The 25211-nt window shown below is 45.0% G+C and overlaps 1 protein-coding gene across 5 annotated transcripts in view; it reads left to right on the forward strand.

Moving 5' to 3' along the window:
• Window positions 1-25211, forward strand: part of DOCK1 (dedicator of cytokinesis 1) — a 260361-nt gene that overhangs the window by 45989 nt on the left and 189161 nt on the right. For all 5 annotated transcript variants that reach the window (XM_040071170.2, XM_040071172.2, XM_040071171.2 and 2 more), the window contains exons 17-23: window positions 1992-2095; window positions 2501-2684; window positions 7609-7706; window positions 11098-11187; window positions 11527-11627; window positions 13568-13702; window positions 16990-17098. In XM_040071170.2, coding sequence (XP_039927104.1) covers window positions 1992-2095; window positions 2501-2684; window positions 7609-7706; window positions 11098-11187; window positions 11527-11627; window positions 13568-13702; window positions 16990-17098 — 821 coding nt within the window. The remainder of the gene's footprint in view (window positions 1-1991; window positions 2096-2500; window positions 2685-7608; window positions 7707-11097; window positions 11188-11526; window positions 11628-13567; window positions 13703-16989; window positions 17099-25211) is intronic.

The raw sequence follows: 25211 nt of genomic DNA on the forward strand, positions 1-25211 counted from the left end.
AACTCAGTGTCTTGGTTTGGAAAGACGGGTGTCTGCCAGGGAAAAGCTGGAGCTTCCCTTGGAATGGAGAATGTAAACCCCCTCCCTCTGAATTATTACAACTTTGAAATTAAGGGGTTTCCAGGCAAAGATACAGGAATAGGAGTAACAGTTCTTTACTAGGAAAATTAAAAATGTAGTAATTTAAAAAACAAACTAATAAAAAGAAAAAAAAAAGCCACTGACAGTCAGACCACAACCTGACAGCCTGTTGGTCAGGGTGTTGGTAGCAGTCCAGTTAAGTCCTCCTGGAGTGACAGATGTGGTTCTGTTGGAGTAGAGATGATCTTCTAGAAGGGAGCAGTGGTGCTGGGATGGCTCCGGGGTTCCTCTGGCAATCCCGTGCACACGGGCTGTGCTGCTGTTCCCAGGGCCAGGTGTGATCCAGCCGGGAATGCCGGGCTCCTCCCCTGGCTGCAGCATCTCCCGATGGAGGATGGAATTGTCTCAGCCCTGCAGTGAGCCTGGATGGGCCAGGAACAGCAGAGATCCCTGCAGGGAGGGTGGGTCCTGGAAGGGATAAAGAGCAGTGACACAGCTGGATTAACAGCTGGCCACAAACAGAAGGCACCCACCCCCTCCCCCTGGAGCCATGAGGGATGGGTCATAGAAAAAGAGATAAACACCTCTCCAACAGGTTTCAATAGATGGAAATAGAATACATCTTGCATTGAACCCAAGACACTTAGCTTCTCCTTGGGAATTCCTGCCAGTGCCTGCTGCCTGAGTCCCCTGGAGGAGGGATGGCATTCCCATATTCCGAGTCCAGAACTGATTATTGCCATCGCTTTTAGTGCAGGATTAAATTTGCAGTGTTTTACTTGAGGTCATATCTGAGCTTTACATCTTACTCACTCTTACCTATCCTGAGTGAGTTGTTCCTTCCTTGCCCTGCTTTTTCTCCAAAGGGAATAAATGGAATTTTTTACTAGGTTACTAGTGGAGTAAAGCTTTCCATTAGTAACTCAGAGGGTTGTGGTGTTCTGTACCTTAGAGGTAGGGAGTAGTAAAGATCTTCAATAAATGGCAACGTGAAAGTTGTCTTAGCATTGGTAGTTGAGGACTTCAGGATTTAGAAAATGAATAAAATAATCTAGAGACTGATACTTTTTAAGGAAAGGAGTGTTTCAAAAGTCAGTGTTGTTATTAACAGAATTGTTATTGTGTGCTATAGATTATTAACAGTCAGAAATGTTCTTAGGATGACTCAAATATTTCAGTTGGCCACAGCCTAAATATTTAAAAGAGGCCATCCCTAAATATTGAGAAGAGCCCCTTTCAGGGTTTTCTCCCAGGCTCTTTGGGCTGTCTCAAGGTGGTGGCCCTTTGCTTCTGGCTTCACTTCTCCACTTCCTTTGTGATCTCTCCTTCAGCTGTTGCTTTATTTTTTTAAACTTTTGCCAACAGTTTTGAGCAAGAACAATCTTCTAGCATTTTCTAGTTCCTTTTGGCTGCAGAATGGGTCAGCTTTCAAAAAACTGAGGCACTTCATCTGCAATTATGGACCCAGTTTCTGTTTTGCTTCTAATGTTCCCCCTCCAAATGTCTGTCCTCAGGGCTCTGTGCCCTGATGAGATCCTCAGTGCTGGTGTTTAATCTTTATTCCAGCTCCCAAACACTGCCATTCTTCTAAAAACCTGGCCTTTCTCAATACATCACGTTTCTGTTTTGTTTTTAAAATTTGCCTTTATAAAGCTTTTCAAAAAGAGCGGACAGAATATGGAAATATGAAGCATCTGGTTACTGCTGATGTGTTCATTTGGTTATTTTCTTTTTTTTTTTTTGGTTCTGTCTTGCTTTTAGAAGACTTCCCCCGTTTTCTATACATTAATTTCCATGAGAATCTTTGCTGTGGTCACTCACTGACAGGTTGTCCATGTCCGTGAGATTTAGGTGTCCTGACTGTAAAAATTATTGTGATGATTTGTCTTTTTTTTTTTTTCTGGTAACAGCCAAAGATAAATCTGAGAAAATATTTGCTCTGGCATTTGTGAAGCTCATGAGGTACGATGGGACAACTCTGAGAGATGGAGAGCACGACCTTATCGTTTACAAGGTAGAGTTTTGACTTTCCAGCAGGGCAGCTCCACTGACTGACTTCTGGGGAATTCTGCTGCAGAATTACACTGGAAAATGTGTTTTGAACTCTTCTGATAAATCAAATTAAGCAGCAAATCCTGAGCAGTTGGTTTATATGGAAGATTGAGTGTTGAACCTTTAATATGTTTTAATTTCAAAGGCATTTATTGTTGAGTATTTTGTGGGCTGGGAAAAATGAATTCTGTAGCCTTTTAAATCCCATTTTGGCTCTAATGTAGACAGATTAGTGCTAAATTAGTGTTGTTAAAGATGCATTTGATAGCTCCAAACCTAAGAAAATCCAGGATAAATGTTAATTCTCCTATTCCTGAGATTTTTGACTGGATATTTTTCTCCTGCTGTGCTTCAAACATCCCTGTAGGCAGAAGCCAAGAAGCTGGAGGATGCCTCGACCTATCTCAGTCTGCCATCCACAAAAATCGAGCTGGAGGAAAAGGGACACTCAGCCACGGGCAAGAGCATGCAGAACCTCGGGAGCTGCACCATCAGCAAAGACTCTTTCCAGATTTCCACTCTGGTCTGTTCAACAAAACTTACCCAGAACGGTGAGTTCCCAGGACTGCTGGGGCTCCTGCTGCTCCCAGCAGGGCTGGGATCTGTGTGCTGGCTTTGCTGCCTTCTCCATCCCAGTTCCACGTGGCTGGCTTTTTGCTGGATTATGTTCTGTGGGTGAGTGTGTGAACCGTCCAACCTTTTCCAGAGCAGCTGATGTCTCTGAAAAACCAGAAGAATCCCAAGTGGAGCCAGGGATATTATTTCCTATGTAGTTGAGACTGTTCCCCTGAAGTGCTCTGGAGCATTTTACTTTGCCTTGAAAAGCAGCTCTGAGGAAGGGGATGAGTTTTCTTTCAAGAGTGGGTAATACCAGGGCTCTGCTCCCAGACAAGCTGGTTTATGTTATTCCAAGGTGCAATATCCATATCTCAAGGCTGAGGACAGCTCTGAGGTTTTCTCCTGGTGTGCAGAAGGGGCGTTAGGGGAGGATGTGTTAACTGGAGGTCTCTCTCATGTTCCCACACTTTCCCAGGAGTGGCCTTGGCTCGGTGTGCGTCCCTTTGAAACCTTGCATTCCGTGCATTTTCCCTGTTTGTCAGCTGGCTGAGTGCATCCCGAGGCCGTGGCAGCCACCAAAGCAGATCTTTCCGATTTGCAGCCTGTGCCCTGTGTGTAATTCCTGCGCTCGGTTGCCATGGAGCGATCCCTCGTTCTCCTGGCTGCACCAGCAGTGAGTGGGGACGTGGGAGGGTCATTCCATGGGGACTGAGTCATTCCAGGGAGCTGCGGTGACTCAGGATGGTCCGTGGGGAGCTGCGTGGGGATCACGGTGACACTGCCACGTTTGTGAGTCCCCTCTGGCCGGGGGATGTCCCCGCTCCGCGGCCGGGGTTGGCTGCGGTGTTTTCCGGCGGCGTCTCCCGGCTCATCCCACGTGTTTCGCATGCAGAGCGCATCGGATCCACTGCAGTCTGGCAGCCCTGGAACCTGGCAGTGTTCAGCCAAAAAAAAAACCAACGGGATGTGGTTGTAGGATTTCCCAGCAAAGATGGGATGGCAGCTCAGCAGCAGCGGGGCCGGGGCTCGGGAGGGCGGGAGCCAACATCTGGAATTAAACTGCTTTTTGTTGGAAAACCTCCGCTGTTTTTCCCTTCAGCTGTCCCCAGTGCTCGTTAGCAGTTAAACACATTTCCCAGTGATCAATATATTGATGTGGCTTTCACAGAACTGCTATTAAAATTGAGCCCGAGCATTGTTTGGTGCTTAATTTACATATTGTTTGCTTTGAAGGCCTGATCTTTATTTAATGCTGCTGTTAATTATGTTGTCTGGGAAACTTTTCCTCAGAGTTGCCGAAGTCTTTTCCCTCTCTTCAAAGTACTGTGACATTATTAAGCAAGATCACCGTGTCTTGTTGAGTGGAAAAGAAACAAAACAAACAAAAAAATCATCATTAAATTCCTCCCTGAAGTATCAATTTTCATCTAAAAATCGGCAGTGTTTTTCAGATGGTGATTCCTGAAGCTGATTTATTTAAGTTTTGTAAAATGGTTGATTAACATTCTTCCTTTAACTTTTTGAAAAGCAGGTAAATAAAAAATCCATTAGTACCCTCACTGACAAAAATGTTGAGCCAAAGCAAATTTTTATCCTTTTGGTCACCTATAATAATTCATTCTTTTACCCTCCATAACTACCTCAGACCTGGCTTTGAGACTTATTTTTAGTAATTCTGAAAGTATGTGAATAAGTCATCTGTTTTTTTCTGCCTGGTGTTTGATGGTGCAGAGTCTTTTTTGTGCCTGAGCTCTCTGAACGCTCCCTTGTCTTCAGTTCTCTATGAACTGTGAGTTTTTAATGTTGCTTTTCGCTCAGTAATCAATGTCCTTAGCATGGAAAAGTCTTCAGAATTAAAACAAAGTTTACAGCTGCTGAGACTTTGAGAGAGTGATGGTGTAAAGTATCTGCTTAGTTAACACTTGACCAGTTGTCAGTGATTTGAGCAGAATTTGTTGAAGCAGGACATTCCCTGGCTTTTTCCGTTGATTTTGAGGAAGAGTGGCGACGTAAGACAAAGAGGGGGAGCAAAAACCCTCCGTGCCTGTGGAGGGAAGTCCTCCTGGTGCCTCTTCCCAGACTTCCAGGATGTCCTTTTGTTATCAGGGTGATGGGAACAGAGCAGGAATTGCATTCATTTTGCTGGGCAAATATTCAGTTAGCAATAGGCAGAGAGCTGGCTGGTGCTGTCCCTGTGGATTTGCTGTTGGAAGCATCCAGGGCACCTCTAAGGCTTTTTCTAAGAATTTCTGTTTTCTGCCTGAAGGACTCAAATCTCTGGATAATAGTGGCTGTTCCCTCACTGGAGTCGGGACTTGGAGGAACCAGGATTTTGGAGAACAGTTGGGAGGAATTTGACTTAGCACGGTTGATAATTAAAAAAACCCAACACGCACATATGACAAGTGGAAGTGCTGTAGTGGCATAAAAAGCAAAGATATAAGCGCAGAATTAAAATAAAAATCATATGGACTGGAAAATCAAATGTTAAAGTCAAGAAGGCAGAGAATTTCAAAGAACAGATGGGAATTTAGTTAGAGGGAAAATATTACCGAACTGAATTCAGTGGCTGGGCTTTGAGGAAAGTTTGGGTGTTTCTATAGGGAATTTTTTGTCTAGGTACAGGTTAAGGAAAGCAGATAGGCAGGAACTTGGGGTGTTTCTTTCCGCTTGTTAAAGAAAATCTTCCTATGCAGTCCGTAGAATAATAAATCACATTAATAAAACCAAGTTGCTGTTGGGGACTTGCAGTCTGGGTGTTCAAACCTTTTGCAGTGGGAAATCACAGAATCCCAAACTGCTTTGGAATGGAAGTGACCTTCATGATCGTCCAGTGCCACCTCCCCCTGTCACCCATTGCTCCAACCTGGCTTTGGACGCTTCCAGGAACCCAGGGGCAGCCACAGCTTCTCTGGGCACCCTCATTCTGTCTTCCTCCTGATGTTTTCTAGCCTCAGATTTCCCTTGACCTAGGCTGACTCCAGCATTCCTGTTTCCTGTGGGTTAAAGTGCCGTTTTCCATCCTTGTAGTGCGTTATTTTACGCGCGGCCCTGTGCACAGAGTGGGATCGAGTGCCCGGCTGGTGCTTTGCTGGGGTCAACTAACGCTTGCACTCCCAGCGAGTGCCCGTTTTTCCCTTAGCCTGTAAGTTATTTTTCCCTTTCAGTTGGCCTGCGCTGACATTTTGTGCTCGCAAATGTATATTCATTTAGCATTTGCTCTGCCGTCACGCTGTGAGTCCACGTGGGTTTGTTTTCTTGGGGCAATCCGTGGTGCTGTGTTCAGAGCTCGTCCGTGGGCTGGCTTTTGTTCAGATCATTTCTTCTGTCAAGCTGATGCCTTGTTAGAAGTCAGACCGCAGCCAAATTCAGGGGTGGAAAGCTGATATAAATATATCCATGAAACACTTAGGATAATGCATGGAGGCATCTTTGCTTTGCCTCCAGAAGGAATTTTTTTTTGTGAATACCGAGTCTCTAAGGCTCAAAATACGAATTCACAAAATACGCGTTTGGGTTCAGGCTGTAGACTTCTTGTAGGATGTATTAAAAGGAACGGAGGGCTTGGATTTGAGTCTTTCAAAGCTTTAATGTAGTAAAACTCTCTTGATTTCTCTTCACAAAGAGATGATGAGAAGGCTTTAGTTTGAGTGCTGCTCAGAGGGGAACCTTTCCAAGGAGTACTGCGGTCCTTTCCACTAGAAGCAATTTCATTTATTACTTAGAATTGAAGCTTTTTGAGAAAAGCCTAGCAGCTGCTTTGAGGCTCTGCAGATAATTTCCAGAATAAACACTGCAGATTCAAGTGGTGTTTGGTCAACGTTGTGTTGGTTGCTTTGAAAGTGAATAGCAGAGAGGTGAGGGGGTATTTGCTGGGAGAAAGGGCCTGGTTTGAGTTATTTTGGGCAGAATTCACATAGTATGAATTATCTGGGGAGGGGGGAGAGGTGCAGTAGTGGGCCAGGGGCTAAACTGAAGGTAGTGAGTCTCTAAGTCATAAAATCATCTAAGCTGGAGAAGACCTTTAAGTTCCTCGAGTTCATTTTTTTTATTGGAGGCTTCTCCTGGGTGGGAGTTGCTGGGAGTTGTGTTTTGTGCTGAAAACTTGACTTTTCATAGGGAAGAATTTTCCCCTGAGGCAGGAGGAGTGCAGGGTTTGGGGTCTGTGGGCAGTGCTGGGTTCAGTGCTGGCCTTGGGATTTACCAGGGAGCTGCTGCTCTGCAGGGGAACCCCACTGAGAGCTCCTCCCCGGGACTTTTCCCTAAAGGAACCTTTTCAGTGACTGATGGAGAGAGCTGGCCTTCTGCATTCCCTAATTTACCATGGAATGCTGGAGTGTCACCATCCTCAGGATGCAGGATTTGGGGATGAGACCGTTTGCATGGTCTGGGCTGTGCCCTGAGGCTCCATCCCTTGAGACATTCATCCCCCAGCTTTCCCCCACTCTCATTTTGTTTGCAGCTCTTTGTGCTTCACTGTGCTTTATTTCCCATTCAGTTTATGCAGAGGGAGCAAAGAAGCTGGAGACATTAATGCTGGGAGAGTCACTGCCCTGTAGATACGACTGTGTTGGTGGCTGACTAATTTCATTTTGGCATCTTTTTCTAAATACGCAACTGTTTTGTGTACAGCACATTAAAAACTGAGGGACCAGGCTTCCTTGGCCTGGATTTTCCTGCTGATACTTCAAAAGCTGGCTGCTTTTCTGAGAGCCTTTCAGAGTTCTGTCAGGGCAGAAGGATTGTCCGAGGTTTCTGCAGCGTCACAGGGTACCAGAAATGCCTTGTTGTCCAGGGGAAAAAGGCTGAAGTAAGGAAATAAAACTTTGTGTCCTGCATACGGTGATGGAGCCTGAGGAAAGGGAAATAGCCTGCATGAGATAATTGCTGGTTTTTTTGTTTTTTTTTTATTCCTAGTTGATCTCTTGGGGCTGCTGAAGTGGAGATCCAACACCAGCCTGTTGCACCAGAACTTGAAGCAGCTGATGAAAGTCGATGGTGGTGAAGTGGTCAAGGTAAGGAGTTAATGTCTGTAAAAATCCCAGATTTTGAGATGTCTTTTTTGTTTGTTTGTGTTTTTTTTGGCTCCCCACACTTTCCCCCTCAACCTCACTTGCACTCATTGGCACGTTGAATTGCAACCAGGAATCTCAAACTTCAGGGTGCTGATGCTCCTCTCCCTGCCCTCCAAGAACGTTTCAGGTGTTTGAGAACTGATAAAACAGACCTAAAATGTACATTTCTTTAAATTACTTCGTGTTTTTTTCCTAGCACTTGGGTGAGTTTTCATATGCAGATACACAAAGAAAAGGTGTTTTTCTTTGCAAGATTAGACCATCTCAGAAGTCTTACGTGGTGATATTAAGTGTGTTTTTAGTCCATGGATGTGGAATGCAATCCTAGCGTGTGCTGCTGTTGTTTTCTTTAAAAAAAAATACTTCTGGAAACATTTAGCTGAGCCAAGTTATTTACATTTGCCAAGGCCACTGAGTGATTGCAGAGAGCTACATAAAAACAGATTTATCTGTGCAAAAGAGGAGGCTGGGACTTTATTGAAGGTGTTGCAATAAATCAAATCTAAGAGAGTGTCAAAAGATGTACTTGGGGACAGGTGACCCTGGAGAGTTGTTTCCTTACTCCAGGGGATTTTTGGTTAGTTAATAGAAGCACAGTAAAGCCTTAGCTTGAAGTGACTGAAAACACTTGGGAATACTGATTTTTGTCATCCTTGGAGGGTGGGGAAGGTGGGGTCCCACAGATTTGTGCCTTAGGAGGTTTCTGCTTGCTGTGGTTTTGTGCTGGGGCGTTGGAGAGCAGAATCTTCCCAGTGGTACTGGCTCCTGCCGTGGCTCTGTCACTTGGAATTCTCCCTCCTCTCCACATGTGACATCCCAGAGTGTGGCACGTTCCTGCTGGGTGGGGATCAGGGATTTCCTCAGGATGCACAGATGGGCTCTGGGTAAAAGGCATTTTGGAGTGAGTTCTCCAGCTGGCACACGCTCGGGACTCAGTGAGATTCCCTTCTCCCTGAGCACAACTGGATTCATGCAGAAGGGCAGAGGAGGGAATGTTTCACATTGCTTCCACCGCCTGTTTTATCCCTTTTTTAGAGGGCCAGTGTTTACATTCTCCATCTGTTGCAGCAGTGTTCCATCTTTGTGGAGCCTGCTCCGTTGCAGGATCTGGTTTGCAACTGTTCCTTCCTGTCCTTCCAGCTTTCTTTGCCCTTTGTGTTTCTAACTGCAGTACTCAGTGCAGTCTGGATATCTTTAAAAAAAAATAGTATTGATGTGATAAAACACCTTCATATTTTCTGTTAAGCCATTTTCTGTTTTTAAAACTTCCAGTAAAAGCCTGAGCCTACTGGTATTCGTTTATTTCAGTGGAGGTGAGCCCAGATACCCATTCTGTGCCTGTTCCCAGAGCCTGTGGAAGCTGTAAATGTTATCTCCCTTCCCCAGAGGCTCTGGCTCCATTTGTGCAGAGCCTGTGGAGCAGGAGAATGTAAACTAATAGTGTAGGAATTATTCATGCTACCTGAGAAACGTCCTGCAGCAGCATCTCTGCTGTGCCCTTCCTGCTTGCTGCACCAAGTCCTGGTGAACAGATTTAAAACCTGAACTCTGCTAATGAAAGTCGGGCTGAGGAATGTGAAATGAAGGCTTGATCAGCCTCCCAGCCATCCTTTGCCTTCCAAAGGACTCAGTGTGTGGGACCCAAGAGTGCAACTTCTCTTCAGACCAAGAGAGAAACTTCTCCTGTCAAGGCTCAAAGCTGTGCTTTGCACTTCCCTCCCTGCCAGCTGGCAGCAGGCACAGAATCATTTGGAATTACAGAACCATTTAGGTTGGAAAAGACCGCTGAGATCACAGAGTTCAACCTTTAGAACATCGAGTCCAGCCTTTAATGTGCTTTATTTGCACATCTTCTTTAATGGAATGAGTAAGGCTGTGAGAAGGTGATGTTTTCCTTTTGCCCCTGTAGTGAAATTATGAGCTGGCTCTTCCTCAGGGCTGGGCTAAGATCAGCTGCAAGGATTCTGGCTTTTCTGTTTTTTCATCCTCAGCAGCACAAACTGTGACTCTGTGTTCACTCTGTTTAAGGAGTTTGACATTCAGCTCTGAATGGGGGCTAATTCCTGACATTTGACTGTAGATTTAGGGGATCAGGTGAATCAGGCTGGAGCCAGGGAACTGATTGCACAGCTAAACATTTTTAGAGGAGGAAGGTGGGAGTCAGGCTGGTTTTCCATCCCTCTCACAGCATGTGGAATGCCTCTTGTAGCTGGAATCTCAGGATCAGTTCTCCTCTGCTGGTTGAGGTCTTCTTCCCCAGTTATACCCTGTCTCATCCTAAAAGCAAAACCTTTTTTTTAAATTTTACTTCCCTGTGAGGGTGGGCAGACCCTGGCACAGGGTGCCCAGAGCAGCTGTGGCTGCTCCTGGATCCCTGGCAGCGTCCAGGGCTGGGTTGGAGAGGGCTTGGAGCAGCCTGGGACAGTGGAAGGTGTCCCTGCCCATGGCAGGGGGATTGGCACTGGGTGAGATTTAATGTCCCTTCCTACCCACACCATTCTTGAGATGACGTGAGGAAGATGTGCAGGACCCATCCACATTTAACCCCTTCTTTCTCGACCCAAACCGAGCTGTGATGCAGCCTGGCTGTGCCCTGGAGGAGCCCCTGTGTGTCTGTGCCAGCTGGAGGAAGGAGCTGCTCGCACACAATCCCATTCCAGCAGAACCGATGAGCATCTCTGGCACCGCGTGGATTCCCGGCCGGCCCTGGGAAGGACAACTGGGATTTAGGAAGCTCTTGTTCCTGTGCTAGACTGGCAGCCCTGGCACTGCTCTGCCTTTCCTCTCGTGGTGCCCAGCCAGGGGGAGCGCAGAGCCTCCTGCGTAGGTTTGGGGCTGGGGCAGCAGTGGGGTGCTCTGTTCCCGTGCCTGCATGAGTGATCCCACCTGGGCTGGTGGATCTGTGGTGCTGCCCTGGGCAGGGCTGCTGGGAGTGCCTTCCCTGGCTCAGCTCCCACTTGCCTTGGCATGAGACTCGGTTGCTTGTGTGGTTTGTGCTCTGGAGCGCCCGAGTTTTCAGCAGTGCATGGGCCTGGTGACCGTGTGGTGAATCTGCAGTTTGGAAATTCCTGTTGTTGGAGCCCTGTCATGGATTAAAGTCCTTGTCCAGGTGTGATCTCTGGCTTCGTTTTTATTGTTGGAGTGATAACCTGTGTATAGATAATAAACTTCACTAAAAAAACATTGCTGGGAAGAAAAGCATTGAGTTTTCCGTTTTTCAGCTAACTTTTAAAATGCCTTTACTTGAGCAGAAATACCGATAGGAAGCTGTGTGGAATCTAAATGTCACTTTCCTCTGGGAAACACGATGAGCTGTGTTGTTTCTTTGTAGTTTCTTCAGGATACACTGGATGCCCTTTTTAACATCATGATGGAGAACTCGGAGAGTGAGACCTTTGACACCCTGGTGTTTGATGCTTTGGTGAGTTTGCAGTGGGGAGGGTCTGAAATGTACATAACGGAGGGGAATTGATGTTAGAATGAAGTTTATTAAAGGGAGAGATCAGAGCTGATCTAGTTAAATTATTTAATTTAAAAGTTATACTTAAAGGTTCAGACCCAGAGGGAGTTGGTTGTGTCATGTCATCCTTCCAGAAAATAAGGAAGCACTCAAATCCAGTCATTTTAATGGATTAACAGCAGAATTTAGGACAGAAGCAGAAATTTTAATGTCAGTAATGTCTTCTCTGAGAAGAAAGGGCAGTGGACAAAAATGAAAGGGTTTTTTGAGAACAGCATGCTAATTGTGCTGGTTTTTCAGGTGTTTATCATTGGACTGATTGCTGACAGAAAATTTCAGCATTTCAACCCTGTCTTGGAGACCTACATCAAGAAGCATTTCAGTGCTACCTTGGCCTACACGTGAGTTGGAAAATTCATTTTTCCTAATGTGACTTGGAGGATTTTTCCAGGTGATGTTATTTAATTACTTATGTGGCTTAATTAGGAATGTGCCTGTGAGCTTGGGAGGGTCTTGAAGAAGACAGGAGATAAGTCTTTGTTTCTTCCTTGAAATGAAATGGTGAAACTTTCAGTCCTGTGCAAGGAGAAGTCTTGATTGTGCTGTAATGAAGAGGAGGATGATTTGACAATTTCAGGAGTTGTTTTGTAAGGAAAACAAATGCAATTCTCACTCATATTGGAAGAAAATCACGTCCATTTAAGATGCTTCTCAAATACTGGATTTTTATGCATTAAATGACATTGTACCCTCGATTATCCATATTACTATTGTCAATGTGGGGAAGAAGCAGTGAAGGACAAAAAAAAAAAGCCCATTGTTTTTCTTGTCTTAAGTATTTTCTGACAGTTGGAATCTTTGCTGCTGCCTTAGGCTGTCAGTGTTGGAGGAAAAACACCGAATGGGTGTCTTAGCAGTGCTGGGGGGAAGGCAAACCCAAACCAGGAAAGATGGGGGGTGCTTTTGGTGTAGAGTCTCTAGCAAGGGACCTGAAACTGTTTGAAAATATTGATTTAAAATCATGAAGAATCATAAAATCAGATTATCCTGAGCTGGAAGGGACCCGCAGGGATGATCCTGTCCAGCTCCTGTCCCTGCACAGACACCCCAGCAATCCCTCCCTGGGAGCTTTGTCCAAACCCTCCTGGAGCTCTGGCAGCCTCAGGGCTGTGCCCAATCCCTGGGGAGCCTGGGCAGTGTCCAGCACCCTCTGGGGGAAGATTCCTAATCCTTCTTTAATTCCCAAAGAAGATTTGAGCCTTCAGTCTCAACGCTGATAGTTTGATCTCTCTGTGGAGCATCCTGCATCACCTGGATTTCTCAGGAAAAGCTGAGAGGGCTCCTTTTGTGCTTGGCATGGAGAGCATCCTTCCCTTTGAGTGCAGGGAGGCAGAAACAGGGAAGAGGTGGATTCTGGCTTGAGGTGTCCATGGACGTGACAGATCCCTGCCCTGTCCCCGCCTTCCACTCACACAACATCCAGCATGGAAAAGAGCTCCGAGATCACCCAGCCCAACCTTCAGCTGTTGCCCTGAAGTACAGAGAGGTGGCCTTGGCAATATTTAAATGGTTCCTTGAAATTCTCAGGCAGTTTGCTCCTGCTCCAACAAATCCCCAGGCAGCAGGATCTGCGGGAGCTTGGTGTTGTTTTCTGTTAGTGGGGAAGAACGTGGAGCTCGTTTGCTTGGAGCGGGGATGTTGGATGGGGCACTGGGGCTGGGATGATTTAAAGTGGAATTGCTCCTGGTTGCATTAAAGCTCTGATTTATATTCATTGGAAGGGAGGGAGCTGAAGTGGGATTATTTTGAAAGTTGTTTCACTTTCGAGTTTGATAGGCTTGAAAATGGGGAAGGAGAGAATTTCCAGGTGGTGGGGTATACTTTGAGAAATAAATTTTACAAATTTCAGCCCAAAATTCACAGGAAAGCTTTCCTTGTTGAATGAAGAAACTCACACTTTGTGTTAATTCTAACAGTGTGCCTGTATTTCATTTAATTATTTTTATTATTCTGGTTATTATTAGTAGGTGCGTCTTTCTCAGAGCCTAAATCTGAATATCCATCTGAACATCCAGCAGAAAATCAGCCTTACTGAGATTTGTTGTATTGCTTGTGTGTTAAATGAGGTTATGCTCTGTGGTTTTTCTTTTTTTGCTCAAGAGTAAGTTACAGCTACTTATCAGCAAGACAAAACCACAATGACTTTATTGTGGTTGAGGAACGAGTTGAAGAATTAACTTTTTAGCTCCACGGGCATGTAATTTTTCTTTAAACTTTTCAAAATGGAAATTCCGTGTGAATACTTGTAACTTGTATGTGGGGTTTTTTTGTATTTAAACAGAAAACTGACCAAGGTTTTAAAAACATATGTGGACAGTGCTGAGAAGTGTGGGATCACTGACCAACTCTTCAAAGCCATGAAAGCCTTGGAATACATCTTCAAGTTCATTGTGCGCTCCAGGATATTGTTCAACCAGTGAGTACAGGCAGTGCTCCACCCTCCCATTGCCAATAATGCCCCAAAACTGCCAAAATTTTGCAGCCCACCAGCTAAAATGCCTTAGTATGGCACTGTTTTAGAAATACTTGAAACGGTGAGAAGCTATTTCAGGAGGAGGGTTTTCCCTCTTCAGCAGAGATCTGAGTTTTCAGTCGCAGGGAGTTGGTAAAATCGTCATAGTTTAAGTCTCTGAACAATTAAAGCTTGGCACTATTTGGGGAAAACCTCTGTTACTGTATTGTGTTTTAGACACAAGATGTTGCAGGAGTTATAAACCAAGCTGATGAGATCTTAGATCGAGTCCTTTTACTGCTTGTTAGCAGTGGTAACAACCTTATTACAAGGGATTTATGTAGAGCTCTTCAGTTACCATCTCCACCACCCTTTTCTCTAATTTAGGGCTTGGAATTTATTTCTCTAGGAGCCCTGCTGCCAGATTCATAAAATACTGGATGTCACTGAGGCTGTAGCAGGCCCTACAAATCACTTGAAAATGGGGGGGGGGGGAAATAAATTTCCCTCTGGCTGCAGATTGGATTTACAGACAATGTGAACCTCCAGGACTGGCTGGGGGATTTCCTTGTGGGAAGCACAAATTCACAGCCCTTCAGTGTTGGAAACCCCAACTCTCCCTTGCCAGGGGATTCATCAGCAAAATTGCTGAGTGCAGGAGGAGCCTGTGATGTGTTCTGCTGCAGGACTGAAGCCCTGCCTGGGGGGTGGGATTTGGAGTGATTAAAATGCAGGAGCGTGGCAGGGCTGGCAGTGATTGCAGCTGCTCTGCTGAGGAATCACAAGCAGCAAGCTGGAGCTTTTATTCCAAAATATGGCTTATTTTTAACTCCAGGAATAGGGTGGTGGGCTGAGTGGATGGATGGAGCATTTCAGCAGTTGAGTTCTGGGTAAATCCATGGAAATTCATCCACTTAAAGCATGGTGGCACATCTTTGTTCACTGCAGCAAAGGCTAATAAAGGCAAAATCTTACAAGTGACCTTTAGAAATATCTTTGATTCCCTCAGTAATGATGCCAGTGCTTGTGGTGTATTTACTACAGTCTTGAAATCCTCCAGGTAGTGCTGGAAGGACCAGCCTGGTGGAAACCTTGTTTTCTCCCAGCTGCAGAGATTTTTGTGCTTTATCAAATATATTAAATAAATTGATGTCATTAACTGACAGTAGGAACACATTTGTGACTGACTTGCTTGTTTTCATTATAACTTCCTTTTTGAAAGGCAGAGCTTTTTGTCTGAAGCACTTTGATTTATTGGGCTGTCAAGTTCAGTTACTCTTTCTCTTGCTGTAAGTTTCACCTCTGTAATCTGTTCAGGGGGACACTGAAATCCATTATGGAAATGGGGACCTAACAAGTTTTTTATCCTGCAAAACCCCCTGATTTACCCTAAAAGGGGAGTAGGAGTGGGCACAGCAAAACACAATTTAGTGGTTTGGGGTTTTTTTTCCTGTAGTATTTATCTCCTCTGTGTCCGGGTTAAAGTAAGTTTTTTTCATATCTGGAGCTTCCAATGGCTTCTGAGCACAGCATTAAAAATTATACACATGAACTTCGGTGTAAAGCATCAGGAACATCCTGAACTGTGTTTATCCCAAAAAAAGCCTATTTCCAGCTACAGTATATGATCCATCATGATGTGGCTTTAGATGGGATATTGGGAAGGAATTCCTGGCTGGAAGGGTGGGCAGGCCCTGGCACAGGGTGCCCAGAGCAGCTGTGGCTGTCCCTGGATCCCTGGCAGTGCCCAAGGCCAGGCTGGACAGGATTTGGAGCAGCCTGGGACAGTGGGAGGTGTCCCTGCCATGGCAGGGGTGGAACTTGATGGGATTTGAAATCCCTTCCAACCCAAACCATTCCATGATTCTGAGATCTTGGGGCATGAAGAAATCGTACAAGGATTGCACATAGCACGTTTCTGGATGAAGTTCTCTTTCTGAGCTGCAGACTACATCCAAGACCTTCCTGCTGGCTTTAATTCCAGGAGAAAAGAGGAGGAGGAGTTGAACTCTTGCTGGGAGCTGCTCTGATGGCTCCTGGTGCCAGGTGTTTGGGGGATCAGAGCCAGTGGAGCCAGGGAGGGCTTTGGCAGCCCAATTGTTGTTGGATGAGGCTCTTTGAGGCAGTCAGGGCTGGCTGGGTAAAGATGGGGTTTAACTGGGGGAGGGAGTCATGGAATGGTTTGGGGTGGGAAGGGACCTTAAACTCATCCCATCCCACCCCTGCCATGGCCAGGGTCACCTCCCACTGTCCCAGGCTGCTCCAGCCCTGTCCAGCCTGGCCTGGAGGTCCCCCTGTGATGTTTATACCTCCCCTGTTTAATTGAATCTGCATTCCAGATCCCTCTTTTGGTCATGTTGAGTGTGAATATCCCTGGTGTGGGTGAGTCCTATGTGCTGCCCGAGGAGGGGAGAGTTTCCAAGGATGGTGTGGAGCCAGTGCTCATGTCCCCCTTGTTTTCCAGTGAGGATTGTGCCATCCCACACCTGAGGCAGGGCTGGTTCTGCATTTAAACCACTCCAGAGGATTCCCATCGTACCAGTGGCCCCAGTTCTTCACCTTGGCTGTGTTGTTTTGGCCTCTGGTGTTGCTCAGGTGCCTCTGTGCGGTTTTTACCTCTCTGAGAGAGAGAGGGGGATCCCAGTGGGAGCTCAGCTCTGAGGGGTTCCCTGAAGGCACAGGGACCTTGCTCCTGGAGCTGGGCTGGGGCTGTCACTCCTCTCTGTGGCTGTGCTGACTGCATGGGAAACTGAGCCTGAAATCAGTGCTGAAACACAGTTTAACCTCAGTGCTTCCTTCCCCCAGGAAAAAAAAAAATCTTTTTAGCAAAGACAGGGTCGATGGGTTCTTTGTTTCTTTCTTTCCCAGAGTTTAAGGTCACTCACCTTGGGCCCCTGGTGGATTTTACTGGCAAGTTGTCTGGCTGCTTTGTGGCTTCATCAGCACAGAGCTGTCTGGCAAGGGCCCTGCCACACATCCCAGGGAACTGGGGCACTGGCCAGTCTGGCTTGTCTTGAGGGTTTTGTTTTATTTTTTTTTTTTTTTTTTTTTTTTTTTTTTTTTTTTTTTTTTTGTGGAAGAAAAACTCTTGATTCAGTGAAGAAAGTTGTAGAAATTCTTGAGAAAATATAAGACAACAAACGGCCGTTTGTCATTTGACTGTCAAAAAAAACCCCACCAGGTTTTTTTTTTTTTTTTTCAGACAGTATTTCCACTGTGGTTCTTGCTGATGGAACCCAATTGTTTTTCAGGCTGTATGAAAACAAAGGAGAAGCAGACTTCAGGGAGTCTCTGCTGCAGCTCTTCAAGTCCATCAATGAGATGATGAGCAGCAACTCTGACCAGACTGTCATAGTGAAGGTTTGTGCTTTCCACGTCTCCAGTTTTACCTCCTAAACCACGGCAGGGCGGCCAGTGAAGCATCTGCTTGTGTTTGTGCTTAAAAGTTGGCTTTACTTCAAACAGGGTTAATGCTTGGTGCTTCTGCTGAGGGGTTTGTGTCTGTAAAGAACTTTCCTTGAACAAGTCCATTTGTGGAATCCTAGAATGGTTGGAGCTGGAAGAGACATCCAAGATCATTGAGTCAAACTTTTGCTTTCTTAAAAAATATCACTTCTGTGTGAAAAACAGAACCTAATTTGGGTTCAGTGATATCTAGCTTTTTTTAAGTTGTATAACCCTAAAATTCAGCTGTTTTCAAGGCATTATATTTTACATGCTGAGTATAGGTATTTTAATACATTTATTTATATCTGAGGCTGTTCATGAACTTCTATTTTGGATCTTAATCCCTAGTGCATATTTTAAGAAGAAAACTGGTAGTGAGTGAGACTGGAAGCTCCACCTTTCATCCCTTAGGCCTTTTCTTGTGTCCCTTTGAAAACAGCATCTGCTTTTGGTCCCGTTGGCTCGTGCAGTTGGGACAGGGCCCTGTGCCCTCGAATTGTGCTGATATCAAAGAGCAAAAGGTCTGAATTACAGGGCTGGGGGATTTTAATATGCAGAGGAGAGTGGATACAGAAGTTAGTGCATTGTGGAAAACTACAGAGACTGCCCTAAACGTGTGTTTGCTAAACCTTGAACTTCTCCTTGTGCTTCCAACTCGAGTTTATAGAAAAGATGAAGCCCCTGACCCAAGATGATCCAGGGGCTGAGATTTGGGGACACTTGGGCTCTTCCTGCTCAGGTGCTTGCAAAGACAGGCAGTGGGGAATCCCTGTGCCAGGGGGAGAAGTTCCTGGAGGAGTCCAGCAGGAAAAGTCCTGAGTCAGGAAAAAAACCCCTGAGTCCTGGGGCTCCTGCTGCCATGCTGAGCACACAGCAAAAAGAGATGGTGGGGATAAAGCAGCTGGGGAGGAATATTTTAGGCAGAGAGGCCCAGAGTGGATCATCTGATCACAAAACAGGGACATTGCACCCTTCAGGAAAGCTGTGTTTTCATTCCACTGCCAGGGAATCTGTCCTGAGTGGGAACGGGCAGTTGGGGGCTGTGGCTCAGAGCATTGCTGTCTGGGGTTTTGCAAACAGGGAGTTTGCAGATTCCAGGAGTGCAATGTGATGTTTCTTTTCCTGAGACTTTGCGGGGCCTGCTGCAGGAAAGCAGATGAACATGAGCTTTTTTTCCTTTTAACAATTTATACTTCGGGGGGTGGGGGGAAATAAAGAAAAGTAAAAATTGATTTGGTTGTGTTCACCTGAGATGCAGGAAGGAAAAATTCCTGGCAAGGACTGGAGAGATGGTTCAGAACTGTGCAGATCTGGGGAGAGCACAGCTCCTGTCTCTGTTTGTAGGGTGGCAGATGAAGCTCTGAGGGATGAGCCAGTGTGGGGTTAAGTGTGCTTGAGGATGCCTTTACAGAAGCCTTGACAACCTTTCATTCATTATTTATCGCTTTCATCTCCTCTGGACTCTAATTACTGAGCTCTTAGAACACATAATTGTTACTATTGGCTTTTTGCAGCTCGTGAAATTGCTTTTATGATGCTCAGGTATCCACTGGAGCTCTGCAGTGTGAGCAGCAGGCAGAAATGTGTGTACAGGGAACAAAACCGTGGAAAGGATTGATAAATGTGGGGGTTCTCAGAGGAGAAATGGGTGTGGATTCTGTGCATCCTGCCTGGCACAAATGTATGTACAGAGAACAAAACCATGGAATGGGTGGATAAATGTGGGGGTTCTCAAAGAGATGGGTGTGGATTCTGTGCATCATGCTTGGCAGAGCTGCAGGAGTGCTGGGAGGTGTCAGTGACACTGTGGGGATGGAGCATCCAAAGGCTGGAGCATCCCTCCGTGGAGCCAGGCTGGGACACCTGGGGGTGCTCATCTGGAGAGGAGAAAGCTCCAGGGAGAGCTCAGACCCCTGCCAGGACCTGAAGGGGCTCCAGGAGAGCTGCAGAGGGACTGGGGACAAGGGATGGAGGGACAGGACACAGGGAATGGATTCCACTGCCGGAGAGCAGGGCTGGATGGGAGATTGGGAATCAGGAATTGTTCCCTGGGAGGGTGGTGAGGAGCTGGGCTGGAATTCCCAGAGCAGCTGTGGCTGCCCCTGGCTCCCTGGCAGTGCCCAAGGCCAGGTTGGACACTGGGGCTGGAGCAGCCTGGGCCAGTGGGAGCTGTCCCTGCCATGGCTGGGGTGGAATGGGATCATCTTTGATTCCGTCCCAAGCTGAACCAGGCTGGAATTCTGGTGCTGTTGGATACTTTGCTGAAGTTTTGTGCAAAACCAATGATTTTAAAGAGGTCAGTCCCCACGTCCCTGTGCTGTGCAGGAAGATCAGCAGATCTTGCTGTAGCAGTTTTATGCTTTTTTCACTGATATTTTATAAAGATTGGGGAAGATAAATAAGTGTAGACAAAGTTAAGTGTGCTTGGAGAGAGATAAGAAGTTGCAAAGACCTACAGAGAAAATTCAGGCGCTTCACATTAAAGGAGGCAGATGCTTTTTTCACACATCCCAGTGTTTCCATTTCTCCTTGCAAAAACTGGAATCTTCCTTTACAGTTTATCACTGTTGAGCAAACTGCCACTGGAAGTTTTCTCTGAGATGTTCCCAACTTTTTGGATTGGATATACTGGATATTTTTTTTCCTGTCTGCTGAGGGGGTAGCCTTCAAGCTGACACAGAATGAAAGACTGCAGTCTTGTGTTCTTAGCAAGAATTCCTCTTTTTCTGTTCAAATATTTATGTCCTTGTGGAAGATGATGAGCTGCTGTTGACTGTAGGTCTTCAGTTGTTTAATATTTTGCATTTAAATTGCTTCTTTTTTAAAAAAAAATGAATTTTTTGAGGGTTTGGGTGCTCATGAGGAAAAAATGTTTTCTCAGAAGAAAACTCTGAGAATTGTACAAGGGTTTAAGGTTGTAGAGCACAAAAAGAGGCTTGGAATTTGTACCTCTTTTAGGATTATAGCTATTCAAAAAGTCTTGGGTAGGGGAGAATTTGTAGGGTTTATATATATGTATAAAAGACATTAAAAGGTTGTTTTTAAATTGACTGGTGCTGCTTTGGCTATGGATTTTTGCAATAAAGAGGTAAAATTCCATGTGATCTTGGAATGTGATTGGAGCAGAGCTTTACTAGAACTTAAATCTCTTGCAGCACTCTACTGGTGCTTACACCTCACTTCTTTTGCATTTTATGCACTCAGATGAGTCGGAATTAAAATGTTGAGGTGCAAGAACAACTAAAACCCACTTTAACCCCGGGCTATTATCAGTCCTGTAGGTTTGAATTTGGGAAGGTGAACTGGTAAACTTACGATGTTCAAAACAACACAGAAGTTGTGGGGGTTTTTTTTAGTTAATTAAATAAATTTTTAGAGATTTTTTTTTTGATGTTCCAGTGTTGCCTGCAGCGGAGACAGACGTTTTTGGGGCTGCCTTTGCCACTTTTTTTAAAGGGTGTGGGGTTGTCCAGGCTGGAGAGGGAAATCCCAGCAGTGATCTGTGCTTGTTCTCTGAGTAACAAAAACCCTCCTCTCGTGCTGGGTGGCAGTGGGCTGCAGCAGCAGCTTGGCACGGGGAGGTCCCAGCTTGTTTTCCAGGCATCAGTTTGACTTTGAGGGTTAAACCTGCCGAGATCAGGTGAGCAGCATTTGGTGCCTGCATGCATTTTTAATGGTTGCAAGTGTGCTGAGCCTTCCTGGGTTCGTTCCTGTTTTCTGCTAATTGGTGCATGATAATTATTTCCTCAGCCTTCTCCTGCTGAAGCTCAGGGAGCTCAGCTGGAGCCTGAGAGTGAATGTTTCAAGTGTGGATAAAAATGCAGATATTCCTTAGTCAGGGATTCCTGCAGCTCTTGGGAGGCAGAGGAGGAGGAGGGAGCTGGACCAGCTCAGCAGGGCCCCTCTGATATTTGCTGTTCTGATTTTATTCAGGATGGCTGGGGAAAGGCTGGGAGCTCGGGATGATGTGAATTGAGGAGGTTGTGAGCATTCTGTGTGTATAAAATCATCCTGAGTGAGGCCACGGAGAGCTGGGGTGGGAGATGAGATCGTTTTTTAATGTGAATTCTCCTGTGCCTGTGGGTTCTTAGTGATTCTGGTCACTTCTCACACATTTCTCAGTGTCCACTCTGCGCTTGAATATTCAGCATTTATTGCTAAAGCCACAGAAAAGTATTTAAATGAAGGCAGTGAGCTAGAAAGGTGCTTGAGGGGAAAAAAAAAAAACAAGAGGCTGTGTTAACCTGCAGGGCTTTTCCAACAAGGTGGAATTCTTAATAAACATCACTTCAAATTACTTGAGTAACAAAATTCAGCTGTGGACTGAAGTTTCTGGGTCTCTTAGAACCCCTGTGGTGAACGTCTCCAGAAGATGTTTATTTGTGATCGTTCTTTGGGGTGGTTTACGCTGAATTTGGGGTGGTTTACACTGAATTTGAGCTGTGGACTGAGGTTTCTGGGTCTCTTCGGATCCATGTGGGAAACATCTCCAGAAGATATTTGTTTGTAATTCTTTGGGCTTTAGTTTTACACTAAATTTAGTGCCAGGGGTGCTGCTCTGCAGTTAACCACTTTAATTTGTGGACTGAATAACTGCTCTAGGCTGGGGCAAATCTAAAATAGAGTTTAGGTGTTCCTGGGTATTGTTTGATCCAGCTGCTGACTGAGCTTAATTTGGTTTGGATGAGTTTAATGGAATGGCACCCGAGATAATGCTGGGGTGGAAGGGAGGTGCTTTGTTGAACAGCACAAAAGATGAAAATTAACATTAAAATAACGTTCTCAAATGGAGTTGGGTAAAACAAATCTATTGCTTTGTCAAACAAAAGGGTTCAGAAGAATATCCTGGATTTGGCACAGTTTTTGTGCTTCATTTGGAGGCCAGGTGTGCCGATGGAAACAAATGGCTTTGAAGATGACAGTTTTAAATTAAGGATTTTTTTTCTTTTATGGACTATGAGGAGCTGAACTTAAACCCCTGAAAAGAGCTGTGGTGTTCTGCTCAGAATACATTTTGTTTAATACTTTGCAAATGACATTTGGTCAATCTAATGACAACCTGAAGTTAGTTTTTTGTTGTTTTTTTTTTTTTTTAAACAGCTACTGCAAAGAAGCTTTTATGACCCTTTCTTTTTGTCATTCCATTTATAAACTCACAAATAGGATAATTTTCCATCGTTGTGAGATTCTTTTCCTGTCCTGCTTTCTTTTCACTCACCAGTGACTGACTGTAGTCATCACAGAGGTGATTTCACTTTTGTATTAAGAGATTCTTTCCATCTTCCCAACTGTGTGACACACAGAAATAAAGGAGTAAAACTCATTTTTCTATCTGTTTTCCAAAATTATATCAGAAATACTTCAACGTACTTAGCAAGGTTGCCCTGTCTTATTTTAATGTGCTTTTATTTGCCTGATGACAAAGAAAAAGCTTTTACTTGTCCTCTCATCCTTTTGTGAAGAAATGAAAAACTCCAGGAATTTCCTTGAAAAGCAGCTCCTCCTGGCATTTTTACAGTTGGGGCACTTTTTGTCCCAATAAATAAATGAAACTTACTGTTATTTAAATATTCAAGTGTCACAGGGAAGCTTTTTGAGGTTTTCCCCACTCAGCAAAAATCTGCGGGAAAAAATTCCTTTGAGAGAACCAAGATAAATAATTCAGACGAACTTTTAGTCAGAGAAGCTCCTTGAACTTTTAGATCTGGGCAATGTGCTAATTTTCCTCTTGGTAGATCCCATTCTTTACCCATTTTTCTCATTACACCTGTCTGGAAATGAACTATCAATGAGGGCGGAGCAGCATGGGCAGTGCATCAACTCTTCATTGATGTTTGGGGGGCATTGTTGGGAATAACAACTCCATTGCTCCTGATCTTATTTATTCTGGCCTTTATGAAGTTATTTTTTTCCCTCAAATGATCTTTTGGTACCAACACTGAGTTTATTCCTTCCACACAAACGTGATTTCTCTGCCAGCTCTGGACAAGTTGAGAACACAATTAGCTGTTCAATCAGTTGATGTTGAGGGACCACTGTTGGGAATAAGACTCCATTGCACCTGATCTTATTTATTTTGGCTTTTTTACCACATCTGAAGGATTTTTTTGCTCCAGTGATCTTTTGGTACCAACACTGCATTTGTTCTTCCACACCAATGTGATTTGGCTCCAGTTGTGGAGAAGTTCAGGAGAACACAATTAGCTGTGAAGTCATTAGAAGCCCATCAATGAATTTATCTGAAAGGTTGCAAAGGGTCCTGCTCCAGACAGAGAGCTGGTCGGGATGATTTAGGGAATAAGTTGCAATTAGTCTGTGGAAGGATAAATCCTGGGAATTGCCATCCCCTGCATTGGCTGTGCAGAGAGCTCTGGCCATCAATTATTGCTTAATTTTCTTCCATTTAAGGCAAAGCTTTGACTTTTCTGGCCCTGATTATTTTCACTTAGTGAGCTGTGTTTCTTGGCCCAGTTAATTGCCTTTTTCACAGTCTTTAAAGGCATCCTCGAGGCACTGAGCAGCTCCATGGCTTCTCTTGGCAGCTCCTGCTCGGAGTGAGTGTCAGCTCCGGGTTCTTCCCATCCTTTCTGTGGAACAACTCCTTCTACACACAGATCTGGTGTTCCTGAAGGGGAAATGAATGTCTGTTTGTGTGCTTGGGGTGTTGAGCGTGAGGCACAGCACTGAGAGTGCTCTGAGCTGGCTGCAGCCATGGCCTGGCTGAGCCACGGGAATCACAGCCTGGGCAAAAAAAAAAAAAATAAAACCCCAATAACGCCCCAGAGCCAGCAGAACAGTGAGTGTAGGAGGAAGTTCAACTCGGGGAGAGAATATATCCATTATTCATGCCACACGCTGGCTCATTGCTGCTTTCAGTTCTTTTCATCCTTCCCCTTTGCTGCTTTATTTGCATGCTTTGTACTACTGGAAATGACTGATTTTGTAGCTTGATCAGGGTGGGAATGATTTGTCACTCGTTGTGCACAAAGAGAGAGAAGCCCCTTTGGGCAGTCAGGTTTTTATTGCAGCCCAGCTTGAGGCTGTGTGTAATTACTGAGTGCGTGTGCGAGGCTGATCTTGCCAGCTTTGGGCGTGCTTCTCGTGTGATCACAGGGAAATTACTGCAAAAACCTGTTTGAACGTTAAGGTTCCTCACTACTGCGGTTCTTTAACGCTGGTTGGGATTTTCAAGCGGTTAAGGCATCGCTGTGTGACCGTGGAATTAAGATTTTGGGCTTAGTTTGCCGTGTGCGCCTCATGGAGATGAGGAATTGGAACCTTCGTCCAGTGCTGATCGAGAGCGAAAAGTAATTAATTTAATTTCTTTAAATGGGAGGAAAAAAAAAAACCCAAACCAGATGCTTATTTGTTGTTTCCTGATGTTAAATTGAAAGAAAAGAGCGGGTTTGTTTTTTTTTATCATCTGAATTTCATATTCCTCATTTATGCATTGCAGTGTCCTGGGAATAACCAGCATTGCAATGGAGCTGCTGCTGACAGAAAATCCACTTCAGCTGCAGCTTGAACAGAGTGAGATCTGCAGTGAGAGCTGCTCTTCTACATGATTTAATACCAATAAAAATTACTTTAGTAGCCCTTTGGCTTAGACAGATACAGATTTAATCACAGGGCTGCACAGCCTCGTGGTCGGAGCATCTTGTCACACAGTGGAGCCAGCTGAGGTGGGAAATTGGGAAATACGCTTCCAGAGTCTTCTTTAAATCTCTAGAATGGAATTTTAATTTTAATTGGTTTGTCCATAAAGTAGACCCTCAGTTGCTGCTAATTGTTGCAGCTACGAGCTGTAAATGGCTGTTGTAAATAGTTTTACCCCACAGTAGTTCGTGGGAGAACTGTTCAAGTGTTCATTTTTACGCTGGGTGTGAAATTTTAATTCAAGATATAAAATGCCAGCTCTCTTTTAAGATGTGTTACTAAACATTTACGGCTCCGTGCATGTGAATGATCAGCAAATAAACCCCTGTGGTTCCTAACTGGTCATTAGAGCCCTCATCCATCACTGCTC

Source organism: Hirundo rustica, chromosome 8 (genome assembly GCF_015227805.2).
Source record: "Hirundo rustica isolate bHirRus1 chromosome 8, bHirRus1.pri.v3, whole genome shotgun sequence".
NCBI classification, from domain to species: Eukaryota; Metazoa; Chordata; class Aves; order Passeriformes; family Hirundinidae; genus Hirundo; species Hirundo rustica.